Here is a 16,776-nt window from a genome sequence, read left to right as displayed (position 1 = left end):
CTGCACTGGCCCCCGGGACCACCCTCTTCTAGCTTTCCTTCTGCTATAGGCAACTCTTCTAGCTTGCCTTCCGCTAGAGGCAAGGGCTTCACAGCAATCTTCCTGGTTGCTCATCTTCCAGACTGCTGAAGATTGGATTCCCCAGGTTTCCTTATCTCTTCACTTGTCTTTCGCTCACTCATTTGGTGACCCGTCTGGTCTCGAACCAGTCCCCACCTGCCCCATTAATCCAGACACATCCACCCCACCGCCTGCCTCACTTGGTGAACTAACACACACCGCAATTTTAAAATCTGACTATTCCCTTAACCATCTCCTCCCAAATCCCCCAGACCAAACACTTGGTGGGTAACCTCTAACACTAATATCCAATATCCCAACAAATGCTATTGGCCTTTTAGAACACCCAGATCATGACCACCTCTCGTGGTGGCCACAGCTCCCACTGGGTGCAAGTCTCATCTTTCACACAATTGCTGTCCTAGCATCCTGACTATTCCCTACTCCTACTCTTGCTCACTTCCGTCTTCTCAATGCAGCAACCGTTGTAACCTTAAAATGTAAATCTGATAGCACTCCTTGGCTCAAAATCCTCCAATGGCTCCCCAAACACCAAATTAAAGCCATATATGTATAATGATCTCTAAGATCTGCACCATCTGGTCTCCAATCTCAATCTCTGATCTCACTTCCTGCTGCTCTTCCCTTCGCTCACTCTGTTCCAGTCACACTAAGCACCTTGCTTATCCAACATGTCAGGCACTCTCCTGTCTCAGGGCATTTGCAACTGCTGTTTCCCCTGCCGAAACATTCCTCCACCTGTTGGCTCATTGCTCACTGAAATCCTTCCCTGGTCACCATAGTTAAAATTGTATCCTCACTCCCTGCATCCACCTATGCATCTCTTCCCCACAGTATATACCAAATTTTACTTATATTCCATCTACCCCCACTAGAATAGCAGCTCCGGGAAGATAGGAACTATTGTATATTTTATTCACTGTTGTATCCTCAGCTCTTGGAACACTGCCTGGCACAATGTAGGCATTCAATAAATATTTTTTGAATGAATGCATGGTGACTATGAACCCTCAGCAGACTTTGTGGAAGTACCAGTGAACAGGGCACTCTAGTTAACAGATGAAGAGTTAGTTAAAGGCAAAGAGTTAGAGTTCTATTTCTCCTGATGTGGCCCAGTGACACAGTACTTCATCAAAAATTTCCCTTCTGGAACTAAAATGAATGTGAAAGACAAGTAGCTTCATTTCACAATACCAGGTAAATGGAGTCTACTAATATAAAAACCATAGATGGGAAATTAGCAAGTTTTAATAGAAATGTTAGCCATTCAGAACACTGGTAAAGATGTTCTAAGAAAAATAACCTATGATTTTATAGCTGATCCTATTAAGTAAAGAACCTATTAATTTTACCTGAAGGAAATCACAGAAGAAATCATGCCTACTTCTAAGGGTTCAATGGGCCAATGATGAATAAGAAAACGGGCCATATCATACCTGCTGCGGGAGGACCTGTCATCTCTTTATCTTTGGTGCCAGGCCCTTAAAGAGCCCTACACACCCTTGGCTCTCTCCAGGTTGGTCCTTCCACCCACCCACTTGCTTGGGCAGCCCAAAGAAGGCACTAATCTGAGGAAATGAGCTCCCCCATCCACACAGCAATTGCGACCAAGCATGTTAACCAAAACTGCTTATCTCACTAAGCACTGGACAAAACTTCAGGACGACTCCAGGGTGAATTCTGCATTTATCAGCACTGATTTTAAATCTTCATTTACATGCTGTCCTGTAGGAGTCTTAAACTTCTCCGTTTTATTTTGCATCCCATACCCTTTAATGCGCTGTACAGAAATAATTCTAGGTGTCATATTCATGTATATTGCATCATTTCACACTCAAGTATGAGGACCTAAATTTTAGCTAAGACTATCCTATTTTTACACATTTCATGTGCCAAGCTGCATGATATTTACACCTCATTAAAACTTGAGACAATCATAGTGCTGTAATAAGAGAGGGCACTGTGTTTTCTTAAGGGTTTGAATCATGCAAGACATTGGTACATCATGCAAGATGCATCTTCTACAAATGGGAAGAGCTTTTGAAGTTGGTATCTATAAGGTGTGTTCACCCTTAAACCTGCAAAACAGCTCCTCCCAGAATTCAACACAGGTGACTGGCACTGCCATGTGAAGTCACTGAGCCACCAAACCTGCACATGAAAGTCCCTTCTACCACTCACACATCACACCCTGCTGGGGCTCCCGGTCCACACTTGGGTGGTACCTCTTTCACCATTCTTTTCCCTGCTTTTGTCCTCAAGGCTTCTGGTCTAGTTCAGGCCTCCTCAGCTCTCACTGAGGACCCCAAACACCCCTTAGAGCAGATCTCTTAACTCTTAATCACTCTCCCTCAGAGTCCTCCCCACCATCCACAGTTCTAGCAGCAACATGCCTCCATTCAAACCCTTCTATTATTTACCCAGTGAATTAAGAGCAAAGCTCCTAAAAGTCAGTGGCTCTCAAACTGTGGTTCACATACCACCAGCAAAAGACATACAGGGCTGCCTTCTAAACACATGGCTCCCCCACCTACGACATTAGCAGACTCTGGCAGTTAGGGCCACCAACCATTTGGTCCATACTAGTGACTCTTATGCCCACTAAAATCTGAGTGCTCCTAAAGTCTTGCGTTCATACAACACGGCCGGACATACTGGGCTGTGCTGGACAAACCAGCCTACACAAGACGAAAAAAAAAAAACTAAACTAAAAAAGACAGGCTAGCTGTTTGATGGTAACACAGAACTGCTAAGGCGGCCAAAACTTGGGGCGTCAAGATCCTGAAAAGGCAAGAAAACCCATCTAACATTCTTCCCCATGTTGCTCTTTGCACCTTTTCTGATTCCCAAGCATCCTGAAGACAAGAGGCCAAGCAGAGAGGAGCCATGGCTCTGAATACAAGAGAAAAGTCACTTCTCTTCATCGGTACAAGAGAATAAAAGCCACCTTTAATTCTATCATCCAGAGATAACCCATGCTGGCACTGTAATGTACTTCCTTTCAGTCTTTTTTTTTTTTAATGTATATTCACACAATCTCAGAATTGTAACTTACGAGAAAACCAGAACCTAAAATCATTAAGTGACTATCCAAAGGTTATACCATCCCTATTAAATATATTTGAAAATCCATCTTTCCCCATTTACAACAGCCAAATCAAATATTTTTAAAAAGAAACAGAACAGGGGGGCCTGGGTAGCTCAGTCAGTTAAGCGACCGACTCTTGATTTCGGCTCGGGGCATGACCTCAGGGTTGCGAGATCGAGCCCCACGTCAGGATCCACACTGGGCGTGGAGGCTGCTTAAGATTCTCTCTCCCTCCCCCCACTGCCCTGCACACCTGCACACACACACTGTCTCTAAAAATAATAATAATAATAATAATAAAAACAGATACCGTTTTCTCCAGAGTGTTTTTTAATTGGGTTGTGAAATTACAGGTTAAATTTACATAGGTCAATTCAAATCATACCGTTAGTAACATAAATGTTTTTCCCTTACCCTCAAAACTTATTACCAGCCAACTTATGTCGGTACCTGCCGAAGAGAAGCTGGGTGACAGGTCGGGTTCTGGAATCAAATGTGTCTTGATTCGAACCCCATTTACTTATTACGCAACCTGAGAGAGGTGAGGGCCTGGTTTCTTTAACTCTAAAATGAAGACAAGGAAAGTGCCACCGTCAAATAAGCATTTTGCAGACCAAACGAGATTAATTCACAAAAAGTCCTAGCAAGGGCCTAGCACATACAGAAACTCAGCGTCACCTGCTAACTGCCACCTCCTCACTAAGCCATGAGCTTCTTGACAACACGCTTCATTTATAACTGACTCATCTTTTTGTCCCTAGCACGAAAAAGGAGACAGGGGGCGCCTGGGTGGCTCAGTCGGTTAAGCAGCTGCCTTCAGCGCAGGTCATGAACCTGGGGTCCTGGGATTGAGCCCCATGTCCGGCTCCCTGCTCAGCAGAGAGCCTGCTTCTCCCTCTCCCTCTGCCTCCCACTCTGCCTACTTGTGCTCTCTCTCTATCTAGCTGTGGAATAAATAAATAAAATCTTTAAAAAAAAAAAGAAAAAGAAAAAGGAGATAGATCTTAAGTCAACTGTTAACTTACTAAATCAAACAGGACCCCACAAACTAGCACAAAAATTTGCAACATATTCCCTACTTTAAAATCTTTCTGTACAAAGGAATGAACTTATGTATGAACGAAATCTTTCTGTACAAACAGAAACAGTTCCTGTCAGGGGCCAATCCCACACAGCCAATGGCAAAGTGAACTCAAACAAGAGAAGCCAAGTTCCTGTTTTCTCACTGAAGAGTAACTACCTAATGTCTACGTTCATTAAAGCATTGGTATTTTTGATCTAACAATACCTGCATGGAGTTACATATTGCAATGTCAGGAATAATGGAACTAGTTAAATTGCAAAATGAAATTATAGGTAACACACGGATTTGCTAAGTAATTGATGAATTACTGCAGAGCTCATTGTATTCACAACTTATAGGTAGGTTTCTCACTTGGGCAATTAACACCTGACCATGACTGCTCACAGATGTATTTTGTGTGTCCGATGGCACACAAAAACCGTAAACGGTTTTCTAAAAACTGGGAAATGTCACGTACAACGCCAGATTTCCAGCTTCATTGTGAAAACAAACAAAAAAACAACAAAAATCAGATCTGGAAACTGCAAATCTAGTCAGCAGAAACTGAGCCAACGAATGTGTCTTTGGGTTTGCCACACTCTTGGCCACTTCCGACTGACTCACATACTCCTACATTTCCATTTCCGACACTGCCTGCCTGGCCCCCTTAGGCCTCTGAGTTTGCAACTCTCGTTGGAAGTCCCAGGGCCAATCCTGGTCTTCGTGTTCATTTCTGTAGCACCTTTTCTATCTTGGACTCTCTTGGCCTTGGACAACTGCCGGGGGGCGAGGGGCTCCCCAAACTCCACCTGCACTGACTCAGTGTCCATGTACTCAGACAAAAGAGCTTTTCACCTTGAGCTGCTCTGAGGAATTCTCATCTCTGCTTTTTCTTTCCCTCACTTCTCTTTGCATCTGCCTGCCCAGTTCAAAGGCAAAACCTGAGTGCTAAGTGAGAGACAACAATGATCCACCCTCTCTCAAAATGGAATGGGGGAAGGGGTGTTGCATTCTGCTCCTCTATTAGAGCAAAGTCTGGAAATTCCACCCGAAACCTAAACAGGTCCCTTCGGACCATGAAACATTCCTCTTCTTCTGTGTTTTCCTGGGGCTGAGCACTCACAGCAAAAGAATCCCCTGGGTCTTGGGTGGAGCACCTGGCTAGGAGCCCACAGGTGACAGCTTTGACCCTTCCCTGCCCACTCTGTGGAAAGGACACTCACAGACGGAGGTATATTAATTTATCCACTGAAATCCGTAACAACCGTTCCTACTGGAAAAAGCTCTCCTTTCTAAGTGATCATTATGTATTAGTTAAAAACCAACTGTAGATAGGAATTATGGGGGATAGTCTGCCTTAAATCATTGATTTTTGAATGTTCTACATGAGCGATATAAACCAATGGTCCTCAAATTTTAGCCAGCACCAGGATCTCCTGAGGGACTTGATCCAACGCAGTTTCCTGGGTCCCACCCCCAGAGCTTCTGATTCTGTGGGTCTGGGATGGGACCCTGGAATTTACATGTTTAAGCTCCCAGCTGATGCTGATGCTGAAAAAGTAAGTTCAAGAACAACAATGATGAGATGTTTCGGGGCGGGGGGTGGGGAATGCCACATGTATGAGACTGGGAAAGGGTCTCAAGAAAATATCAGCTTAAAAATGCCAGGAGTCAGGTCCAATATCATATATTTATAGGTGCTCATTGTGTGTGCACATTAGATGGTACTAGATAAGAATGAAGAATCTCCCCACATCCAAAATGAGTCTTTCTTCACCAATCAGCATTCTGTCAAGATTCTCCTACTTGGCTCAGGGGTACTTATAACCAAACCACTTCATACTACATGTCTCTAGACATATTCTAACAGGGAGTATTTGTTGTATTTTTCCATATTATTACTAACAGTTTTGGTTTTAGTGTAGACAGTCACTTTTCGCAGCCATGTTATCTGCACGTGGTTCATGTGGGACTCCAGCTGGAATCCATGTTAAGAATGTGCTCACGACTTCAACAGGTATTATATGAAGTCTGGTCTACTCTACATAGGAAGCTAGCTTTCCTATCTCAAAGATCATATTCCAGGTAGTTTGACTTGACTCCCTTTAAAACACTGTAATTTAAAATTACTATGGGAACATGAAAGACTATTCAGTTAACACAGGCTCAAGTTGGAAACACACACACACACACTACTACTACTAAATCCAAAAGCACTGAATTTCCCCTCTGCTGCAAATCTCTGAAAATAGGAAATAGAATGTTTCCTTTCACTAAAAGGTTTTCCTCAGGAAAGCATGATTCAGATTATCATAATCACTGCCTTTTCTGATAGATAACACGTGGGGGTTTGTTCTCTAAAAGGGCTGACAGATTTTCTTCTTGGGGGGAAGGGAGAATAGGTGTGTGTAGTAAGCTTCAGGTTATTCTCCTATAAGCCTACCTACCTTCGTTTATCTCCCACTCTACCCCGTTGATAAGCAATGCGTTAAGTGTTTAAAAATGTGTTCAACTCTAAACCTGTTGAAAATTCCTCAATACACATCTATTCAACCAAAAGCATGGTGGCTCTCTTTTCTAAAGCACAAGTAGGATAGTCTTTCAATGGAGCAAAAATATTTTAAATCAGATCTATCCATGGGTTCCTTTGACTCAAACACTTCTTAAGTGTTCCTACATAAAGTTTTCTAGCTTTTACAACCTACTGATCTGCATTCTAAGGAACTGTTTTGCTCTAATAAACACAACTGCATTTGCCCTTCTGATCCCAGGTTAAAAACTGTTCAATCAGCCATTTGATGTCAAAGAAAACAAACTAGGCTATGTCCACTTTCACAAAACCCCTATTCATAGATGAATAAACAGCTTCAGAAACTGTAGCTCCCAGCAAAATGTGCCAGGAAAGAACAATACCGGGAACAAAGCATGTGAAGGCAAAAAGACAGATTGCGCTCTCTATTTAAATGACAAGAGAGTAATCAGGATGAGGGGAGGGTGGGAGCCCTCCTAACCCTAGTAAGGAAAAAACAAAAAAACAAAAAAACAGGAATATACATACATCACAATTTCAAATACAATTTCAAAATGATCTCAATGAACCAACTCTATCTAGAACTTGGCTTCTCAAATGCTGGAGCCACCAAAACCTTAGTCCAAAGTCCCATCATTTCTAGAAGAGCTGTTGGTCTATTTTGTTGTGGTCATTGTTATTGTTGTTTGTCAACCACATATTAAAGCAGGGACCCCAGCTGGATGCCTGTACCTGGAACAGAGCTGGATTTTTAGCACCTAAAACAGTATGTGGAACTTAGTAGGTCCTAAGTAATTAAGAAACTCTTTTTACTGCGGGGTGGAATTGTCATCAACATGAGTCTTCCTCCTAAACTCCTGCTCCTAAGCTCTTTCCAAGAAAGCTACGACACAACTGTTCTATAATACCACCTTCCTCTAAGGTCCTCAAAGGAAATGAAGGAAAAGCGTCCAAGGAAACATGAGGTAAAAACAGAAAATGGAGTTGATTTAACATACCGATATACCAATAAAAGGGAGGACGGAATTGTTATAAGTTATCAGTAAACATGTGAAAGGTGACTATCAGCCACAACAGTGTTAAATATTCAAACAAAAATACAATCCAATTGTACATTAATATGTTATGAATTAATCATTAATAAGTGTATGAACATTTATATGCTGTACGTTCCCTGTATATTCCCTATACTGCCTCTTTTAACTGTAACTAAAACCTGTGTATTGGTTATTATCAGTCCTATTTTACAGATGAAAAAACTAAGGAAGGTTTGAAGACCAGAAGCTATTTACCCAACCTTTCAAACCAGTTAAGTGTTAAACACAGAACGTGAATCCAGTTTTATTTTATTCCAAAGCCTGTATGTTGTTCACTGCAGCTGCTTGACCTTGTCTCTCAAAGCATTTAAAATGAGGGATGCAGGGCGCCTGGGTGGCTCAGTCGTTCAGCGTCTGCCTTCGGCTCAGGTCATGATCCCAGGGTCCTGGGATCGAGTCCCACATCGGGCTCCCTGCTCGGCGGGAAGCCTGCTTCTCCCTCTCCCACTCCCCCTGCTTGTGTTCCTGCTCTCGCTCTCTCTCTCTCTGTCAAATAAATAAATAAAATCTTTAAAAAAATAATAATAAAATAAAATAAAATAAAATGAGGGACACCTGGGTGGCTCAGTCGGTTAAGCATCTGCCTTCAGTTCGGATTGTGATCCCTGGGTCCTGGGACTGACTCCTGCATCCAGCTCCTTGATCAGTGGGGAGCCTGCTTCTCCCTCTGCTGCTGTCACTCCCCGTTTGTGCTCGCTCTCTCTCCCTCTTTCTCTGACAAATAAATAAATAAAATCTTTTTTTTTTGAAGCATTTAAAATGAAGCCACTATGAATAATCAAAGGCAAGCAGGAAATGTGTTTATATATGTGCGTGTGTATGTCTCTGTGTATGAGTCTACCAAAGAGAAATACTAATTGCATCATAGACAAAAAACTACAACATGACACTCAAAATAAAAATTAGATTAGGAGTGTCAGAAAAAGAAATGATGCATTCCACCAATGAGCTGCATTCTGAAACAATACAACACAATCAACAAACTACAACAAAATAAATAACTAGCAGTTAAGTGTCTCAAAGGCTAAAGGGTCAGGTTTAAAATACATAGGGTCCTGCTTAGGCTGTATAATTGGAAAAAAGAAACAAGAAAGAAACGGCCTATGTCCCATGAGTATAAATCCTAAGAGGATAATCAGGAAACACCAAAGTCGGAAGTTCTTTGCAGCTGCCCCTTCCCACATTTGCCAATTAGGAAAAACAGAAAACACCCACCTTGGCCAGAGGAGGAACCAGGTCCGGAGCGAACAGAACAAGAGAACAGAAGCCTGTGGAGTCCGCTCCCAATTCCCGGCCTTTGACCTTGGCCAACTCATTTAACATCCATAAGCCAAAATGTCCTCATCGGCCACAGAGAGATGCCTTCACTGCACATCTCTGGGGCTTGTGAAGACTCAGAAAGGAACAAACAGGGAAGAACTCTGCAGAGTTCATGTAAGTAAAACTTGTTTTATTTATTAGAAGCTGACGTAATGGCTAAGCCTGGGGTGAAAACTCTAGGAATACCACGAAAGGAGAGTAAAATGGGAAATCAAAGTGAGAACACGAACGTCCCAGAGCTAGAACCCAACAGGCTAGGAAGGGTCAGAACTGGAGGTGGTGACACAGAGTGTGAGACAGAGGAGAGAGGCCCCCACGGCTCCATGCAATGGTGTGAACACAGAAAGGGAGTCTTCCAGGGGAGACTCGAGCATGAGGAGGTCACTCCCAATCTCTAAGGAAACAGAACTGAGACACCTGGCCTTGGAACGGCACACACTTTTCAATTTTGAGAACTACACTGTTTATTCCCAAAATAACATTCTGTGTCATTTTCCACCAACAGTGAAGTCTTTCTGCAAAATCTGCTAATCATGGTAAACCCTGTGTATTCAGTCACAAATGCCCACCGCATCCTCCCATGTCCACCTGATGATCTGGACAACACGCTTCAACCACCGCGCCCACTGACCACCCCACAACTCCCTTCTTACTACCTGTTTTAAAAAACAAAACAACACAACACACCAAAAAAAAAAGTTGTTAGGAGAACTCTTCAAGTCCCAAAACATAGGTAAGAAATCTCAGGGGAAATGTCTCAGCGTGCAGAGAATTACCTGATGCTGTTGCTAGGTGGTGCTTATAAATATACGCACACACCCTAAGATTGCCTTTTTGCTTTAATTAGTGGCCAAGTCAAGCATCCTCAAATTAAGTGTCATCATTTAAGGGCTTAAATAAAACAGACTGAGCCCATGTCAGATCAGACCACAGAACATACCAGCAGAATATAAAAATGGGTTCGCAGTTATGCGCCACAGCAGTGCTTCTCAGACTGTAATGAGCACACGAATCACCAGGGGATCTTGTGAAAATGCGGATTCTGATTCAGCGGGCCTGAGCTTCTGCATCTCCAACAAGCTCCCAGGTAATGTGGACTGCTGGTCATGGACTGGGTGCCAGATAGCAGCCGACGTTTGACTGCACGAGCCAGCCCTAATGCTGGGTCCACTGGAAGTCCAGTTACTATCAAAAAAAAAAAAAAAAAAAGGTTGAGATAATATGGTTTGGATATATTTACCCAAAGAAGGTTCAGGATACTGGCAAAAGACGTCTATCACTCAGCTAACCAAGAATCTTCCTGATCAGCTGCAAACCCTGCCCTGGGTCCTCTGAGTGGTTGTCAAATGGCAGGGAAATCTCCTGGGTACTGACGGGTGACCCTGAATGGAGGAGTCAGCCTTATGACAGACCTGACGGCTCAGAGAGGAAAATGTGTGACCTGGAGCTACAGAATAAAAGAGAGGAAGCAATAAAAACAAGGAGCAGTAATTTATTGAGAACTTTCGTAAGACCACACAATCCGGGGTAGAATGGGGATACAGCTCCCGAGTTTGATTGCAGAGCCCACCCTCACCACGGAGCTCCACTATCCTGGCACAGACCATAGAACTGATGAAGTCATGGGGGAGGGGAGGGTGTTTACGAGCACCACCACTTAAAAATACAGGACCCTGAGGAAGTTCTCTCTCTCTCTGTCTCTCTCCCTCTCTCTCCGCTTCAGTGTCTCCATCTTTAATATGGGTTAATAATGGTTTGTACAGCTGATTGGGTTTTCTGAGAATTATAGGAGTCAAAGTAAAGCACTTAGCACAGTGGCTGACACATAATAAATGCTTCAATAACTGTTTTTCTATTATTATGATTATGATAACTCTATGGCGAGAGCCCAGGAAATACACGAGAAATCAGGAAGAGAGTGGAATAAAAAGAGTTTCTGACCCACGAGGGAGATGTACAACTGTCGAAAGAAAAGGACCTCCTTTTTTCACTGGCCACAGAGGCTAAAGGGAACAGTATAACCTAACTGGAATCAGGATTGCTGGAAGAACTGGCCTCCGCATGGACGGCAGCAGGAGGGACCTAAGAGTCTAACCCTGGAGTCGACCTACAATGTACCAGATCTCTACAGGTAACACTGAAATTCCAGCCCCTCAGGACCAAACAGTGAGGCCCTTTAAGACGGCTGATGTCCCACATACTAACAGACATCACAGGGAAGACCAGCGCCTGTGGCCAGATTACAGAGAATGAGCAAATGCCCCGAATCCCACAGGCTCACACCTGAAGCAAGAAACCCCTTCACTCCTGGTTCGTGATGGGGAAATGGTACCCATGCTAGGAGCAAGAAGCTGGCCAGAGAGGCTTCTGTTCTGCCACTGACGCTGGGCATTAGAGATGTGCTCACTTGACAACACACTTATTGAGAGACTGTCCATGCCAGGCCAATCAACGACCAATGGCGCCTCCGGGACAAATCAGTGGTCCTTCCTCTTTGTCAAAGACACTCCCCAGTGGTCTGAAAACAGAAACACAACATGGGTGGCTGCATTTTACAATGCAACACCTAATATTTAAATAAAACTCAGAGACAAAGACTTCACACAACTTACGGTTTTTGACCTGAGAAAGCTGAACAGGAATGAAAACAACGCCATTTCTAAAACAGGGCGGACCCACGGGGTTGATGTAGGTGGGAAATTACGACATGTATCCTACTTTGAGAACTAACCTATAAAGATCAGTACATATAAATTACTGTGTGTCAGACACTACTTGGCTGCTTACCAATATCTATTCTCCACCCCCCCTTCTTCCTCAATGAACAAACTCCAATTTTTTTCAGGGCCACAATGGACCCAAATTAAAAAAAAAAAAAAAAAACACACACACACAAAAAAAAGCCCTCCTTTTCAGCACGGGGCTATGTGACAGTTCTGGCAACTGAGATGTAAGCCAAGTCACCTGATGGAGCTTCTAGGAGAAGACTTGACTACCAACAGTCTTTCGCCACCAGTCTCCTTCCTCCTAAAGATGGGATACTGGAGGTGGAATAGCCATCTTACACTGTGGCATTAAGTATGAAGATGAACACCATTTGCTGCCCTGCATGCTAAGAATGGCTCAACAGGATGGCAGAAGGAGCCTGGGCCCCTGATGGCACCATGGAGCCCCCAGCCACTTCTGAATTCCCCATCTCCAGACTTCTTTTACAAGAGAAAATCAACAGTCTCATTTGGTTAAACTCCTATAAATTGGATTTTCAGTTATGGGCCCCTGACCCTATTCTCATCTGAAGATCATTTGCTTTGCAAAAGCCTTTAGGATTACTTAAAGGCAGGGTGTCGTGAACTATGAATTAATTTGACTTACAAATTATCCTCCCAAATAGGTAGGATAAGACACACATACACCAGACAACTCTCCTCCACTAACAGGATATTAATAACACACATCATGGGAATCCTGAAGGTCTGCTCTAAGAGTGAGAACTTCCTGAGAAGATGGAGTAAAGCTAAGGCACCTGGGCTCAAATGCTGCTGCCCTTCCCCTCTGTGTGACACTGATTAGAGTACTGGACCTTTCTGTGCTCAGAATGCAACTACAAAATGGAAATATCAGTTCCTACCTCAAAACGTGGTTACGCACGTTAAATGAGTGAGTACTCGTACGATGCAGAGAAATGAGCCTGACACACGGCTAAGATTTACTGAGGATCTCCTAATATTATGAAGAAATTGGTGACAGAACAGCTAAAGATTCATACACACAAAAATTATAATAATAAAATAATAATAAAATCCACATGAATTCATTCATTCCGTAGACACAGACTCTTTTTCCTAGCACATGCACCTGCCTCCTAACACCAGCACGAGAGAAAGAGCAAGCTGTAAGCCATGATCAGGGTTAGACAGTTTTAAATCCAAGGCTTTCTACGGTGCTCACAATCACCATACCATACTCATGCAACACAGAGCGTGGCAAAGTCTACATGAAGAATTTCTTATCAGGAGGATGTATTTATAAAGTGGGGGTTGGGTAGAGAGCTTAGCAAAGATAACTAAAAATAGCTGTATAAGCAAACAAGTTTGCATAAATCAACAGTTGATTGAAAAGTCAGTATTTTCGCATCATCACTATGAGAAATATTCAAGTAACGTGTCATGCAATTTGGGAGAATGTAGCCTCTTGTCTCAGAGTCTGCCACACTTCTGTTATCTTTTCTAGGTTCTAACACAGAAAGTATCCAGATCATTCTATGAGGCTGTACTTAAGGGTCCAAAAGGGCACAAGCATTCTGTACCAAGCTGCCACACGCTAACCACAGGTATGTAACCTAATCAGTGTCCAGTGCTCCTGATACCAAGATATTGAACCCCCTGTAACTGCTCTTTTACGTCAGTAGGAAACTTTTCCTAGATGAGAGCAATCTCATGTCAAACCTCTGAATCTGCTCTTCCTTTTAGATGCTAAGCAAACATAACAGGATGTGAATTTACACTTCTCTTCTCCCAATCCCAAGAGGGACCAAAAAAAAAGACACGCATCTTGAGGGTGTGAAGATCTCACTCCATAATCTTCCTGTGTGCCTGTTACCATTTTTCTAGTTGTACATTATCAAGTAGGCTGGCAGGGGCTCAGGAAAACCAAAGAGTGATAAACTGTGACCCTTTCTTGACTCCGGAGCAGTACAGCTCCAACAGAAATATACTGCATGCCACAAATGTGACTCATGTGTGTAATTTTCCACTTTTTAGGAGCCACAATTAAGAATATAAAAATAAACAGGTGAAGTTAATTTTAATCTTAAACTGTATGTAACCCAATATATCCAAAACAGTCACCTCAACATGTAGTAAATATGAAAAATTGAGATAACATACACTCAGGTTTTTTTTTTTTTTGCACTAAGTCTTCACATGTGTATATCTTACGCTTACAACACATTTCAATTCTGACCAGCCCACCTCAAAGGGCTAAAGAGCCACATGCTAGTAGCTACCCCACTGGACAGAACAGCTCTGGAGGTCAAAAACGGGTGAAAATCATCCGTTTCTTGAGTTGCTTCTATGACAGACACACAGGTAAAATAATCAACCAACTCAGTCTTGGCAAGTCACTCGTTGGGGAATCTGGTGGTATCTTGAACAGGGAAACACATCCCATTGCAAAATAGGGCCTGGGAACTTACAGCTTTTAAGTTAATGTTTTGCACCAAGCACTGGCTATGCTATTTACTCTTTACCTGGGCAAACGTAGTCACCAACGCACACATTTGTGTTGTTTTCATCCTCATTTTAAATAAGAACCCAGGAAATTTAGGTCCCTGGACAAAGCTCTTCTCAGCAGTGTATCCCTCTCCTGCTCCCGGTGGAGCAGGCATTCCCCACTGACACATCCCATAATGTCCCATATATCTAGAACATCCCATTCCACGTGGTCTGTGGGTACTATGCAGGCATGAGCAATGAGATGTAGAGATGACCAGTTTCCATTATGCCCCAGCCATGGGTGAGACAGGTGGAAGGATGACCTGATCTTACCAGTATCACCTACCTCACAGGCTTACTGTGATGACCAAGGGCAATAAGAGAGAGAGAGTTCTTAGCAAACTGTAAAGCGCTATACAATTCTAGTTATTATTATTGGGAAAGGACACCATTCCTCACCTGCAAGAGCAGATAGAAGAAACAAAAAAAATATAGTAACTTGAAACAAAGAGATGATAAGCTGAGAGGGGGATGAGGAACCCATGAAAACAGCGGTTCATTTTCTGGGCTTTTTCTTTGGAAGAGTACAAAAAGGCTTGAGGAAGCTCTAGCACTCTTCCCTGGAAATCCTGGGAGACATAAAAAGCAAGCCAGACCACTCGGAGTACGACCTTCTATCCCTGCTCCATCCCCACCCCACTTTTTTCCCTCACCCCAAATACCGTACAACTCAGGACAGTTATTCTAAACAGATCTCTTCTTCCCAGGGTCTAAATGTGGCCTAAAAATGCAGCGCCACAGGGGGTCCTGGCACCTTCCCGAGCAAGTCACCGAGTCCGGGGAGTCTGGCTCAAGGCTTCTCGCCGGCGCGAACGCCTCAATGTTCTCTTGTGCTGCCCTCTCGCCTCCTCCAACAAAAACAGAGAGGCTCGGCGAGCCGCCGGAGTCTCCCTTTACCTGTCCAACCGCCCCGTCACGCCTGAGAACTACTCTGGGCAGGCGGCATTTACGAGGTCCGAGGGGAGGCACCCACACAAAGGCGCCTTGTGCCTCTCCGCTCCGGGACGGGCAGCCTAGGAGCCGGGCACCGCACCCAGGCAGGGAAGGCGCCCCCGGTCCCGCAGAGCCCTCCCCTGCAAGTCCCGAGATCGGCATCCCCAACCCTCACTCTCCATAGAGAGGCCATCTCCACTCAACGGCTTCATGATGGGGCTCCCCGCGGCTTGCCACAATCCGCACCCCCAAAAGCAGGCACAAGGATTAGGGGTGCACAAGCCGCTCCGAAGAAGTTTGCATTGTCACCGCGCAAAGCTCTCAACGCGTCTCGCCTGAAGGAGCAGCTGAGCACCCCCCTACCCCAGCTCCCCGCCCGCCCCATCCCTGGGCTGGACACGCCACCGCCCCCCACCCCCAGACCCGCTCACCTCTAGTCCAGTCCACCACTTGCTTGGGGCTCCACTTGGTCACGGGTTCCATGGTAAACGGTTTTGCTCCCAGCGAGGCTGGAGTCGGCGGTTAAAGTCTTGCTACCGGGGCCCGCTGCCCCTTCCCGAGAGGGCGCGCCCCGCAGCTGGTCCCCGTGCGCCGGAGCGCCCCGTCAAGGCTGCATGGCCGCGGTCAGCGGGTCATCCCAGCGCGGCTCGGCCGGGACAGCGCGGCCCCCTCCCGGGCGCACGGGACAGCCGCGCGGCTCCTCCTCCAGCTGCCACCGTCCAGCTGCAGTTCCTCCTCCCCCCCACCCCGCCGCCGCGGGGAGCCCGGGCACAGCTGCCGCTCCTGGGCGACGGCAGCTGCGGGGACGCGGGACCGTGACCCCAGGCCCCCTGGCCTCGGCTCGGCACGGGACTCTTGGGCCCAGCTGCTCCCCGCCGCTCGACCCGCCGATGGTCCGCACCACTTCCTCCGGCTCTCCCGCCGCGCGCTCCGCTCCCCCTTCAGCTCCTCCTCTTCGCGGCGTGCTCTCCCGGGGTCTCCGCTCCGCGTGCGCTGGCGTCCCCGAGCCTTCCCGGCCGCAGGTCCCACCTCCTGCGCCTCCCTCCGGGGCTGGACTTGGGCAAGGAGGAGCGCGGGCCGAGCGCGCTCGGGTTACAAAGTTTCAGCTCGGGTCGCTGCTCTCGGAATAAAAGAGGGGCGGGGCTGAGGACCCAGTGAAACTCGTGGGAGGGGGTGGTTCCGCCCGAAAAGGCCGACTCCGGTTACTTTCCCTCTCTAAGACCTTCGCACACACAGTCGGAGTGTCCCGGGCCCTACTTTCTTTTTCAAGAGGGGGGTTGTAGATCGTGCGTGCATCCTGGACAGCCCTTTGGCTTGGGTGAGGCCTGGGTCCTATTGGTAGCAGAACAGTCTGTCTCGGTGTGAGCAACAATACACTAAAAAAAAAAAAA

General features: G+C 45.4%; 1 protein-coding gene across 2 annotated transcripts in view; it reads right to left on the bottom strand.

The window, feature by feature from the left end:
• The window catches only part of CNKSR3 (CNKSR family member 3), an 83,317-nt gene extending 66,898 nt beyond the window's left edge, over positions 1-16,419 (bottom strand). For both annotated transcript variants that reach the window (XM_032407612.1, XM_032407613.1), the window contains exon 1: positions 15,817-16,419. In XM_032407612.1, the coding sequence (XP_032263503.1) occupies positions 15,817-15,868 (52 nt within the window). In that variant the 5' untranslated portion in view covers positions 15,869-16,419. The remainder of the gene's footprint in view (positions 1-15,816) is intronic.
• Positions 16,420-16,776: the final 357 nt, after the last annotated feature.

This window comes from Phoca vitulina, unplaced genomic scaffold (genome assembly GCF_004348235.1).
Source record: "Phoca vitulina isolate PV1807 unplaced genomic scaffold, GSC_HSeal_1.0 scaffold9, whole genome shotgun sequence".
Taxonomy (NCBI): Eukaryota; Metazoa; Chordata; class Mammalia; order Carnivora; family Phocidae; genus Phoca; species Phoca vitulina.
The sequence above is the reverse complement of the archived record's forward strand: the minus strand, read 5'-3'. Positions and strand labels throughout refer to the sequence as shown.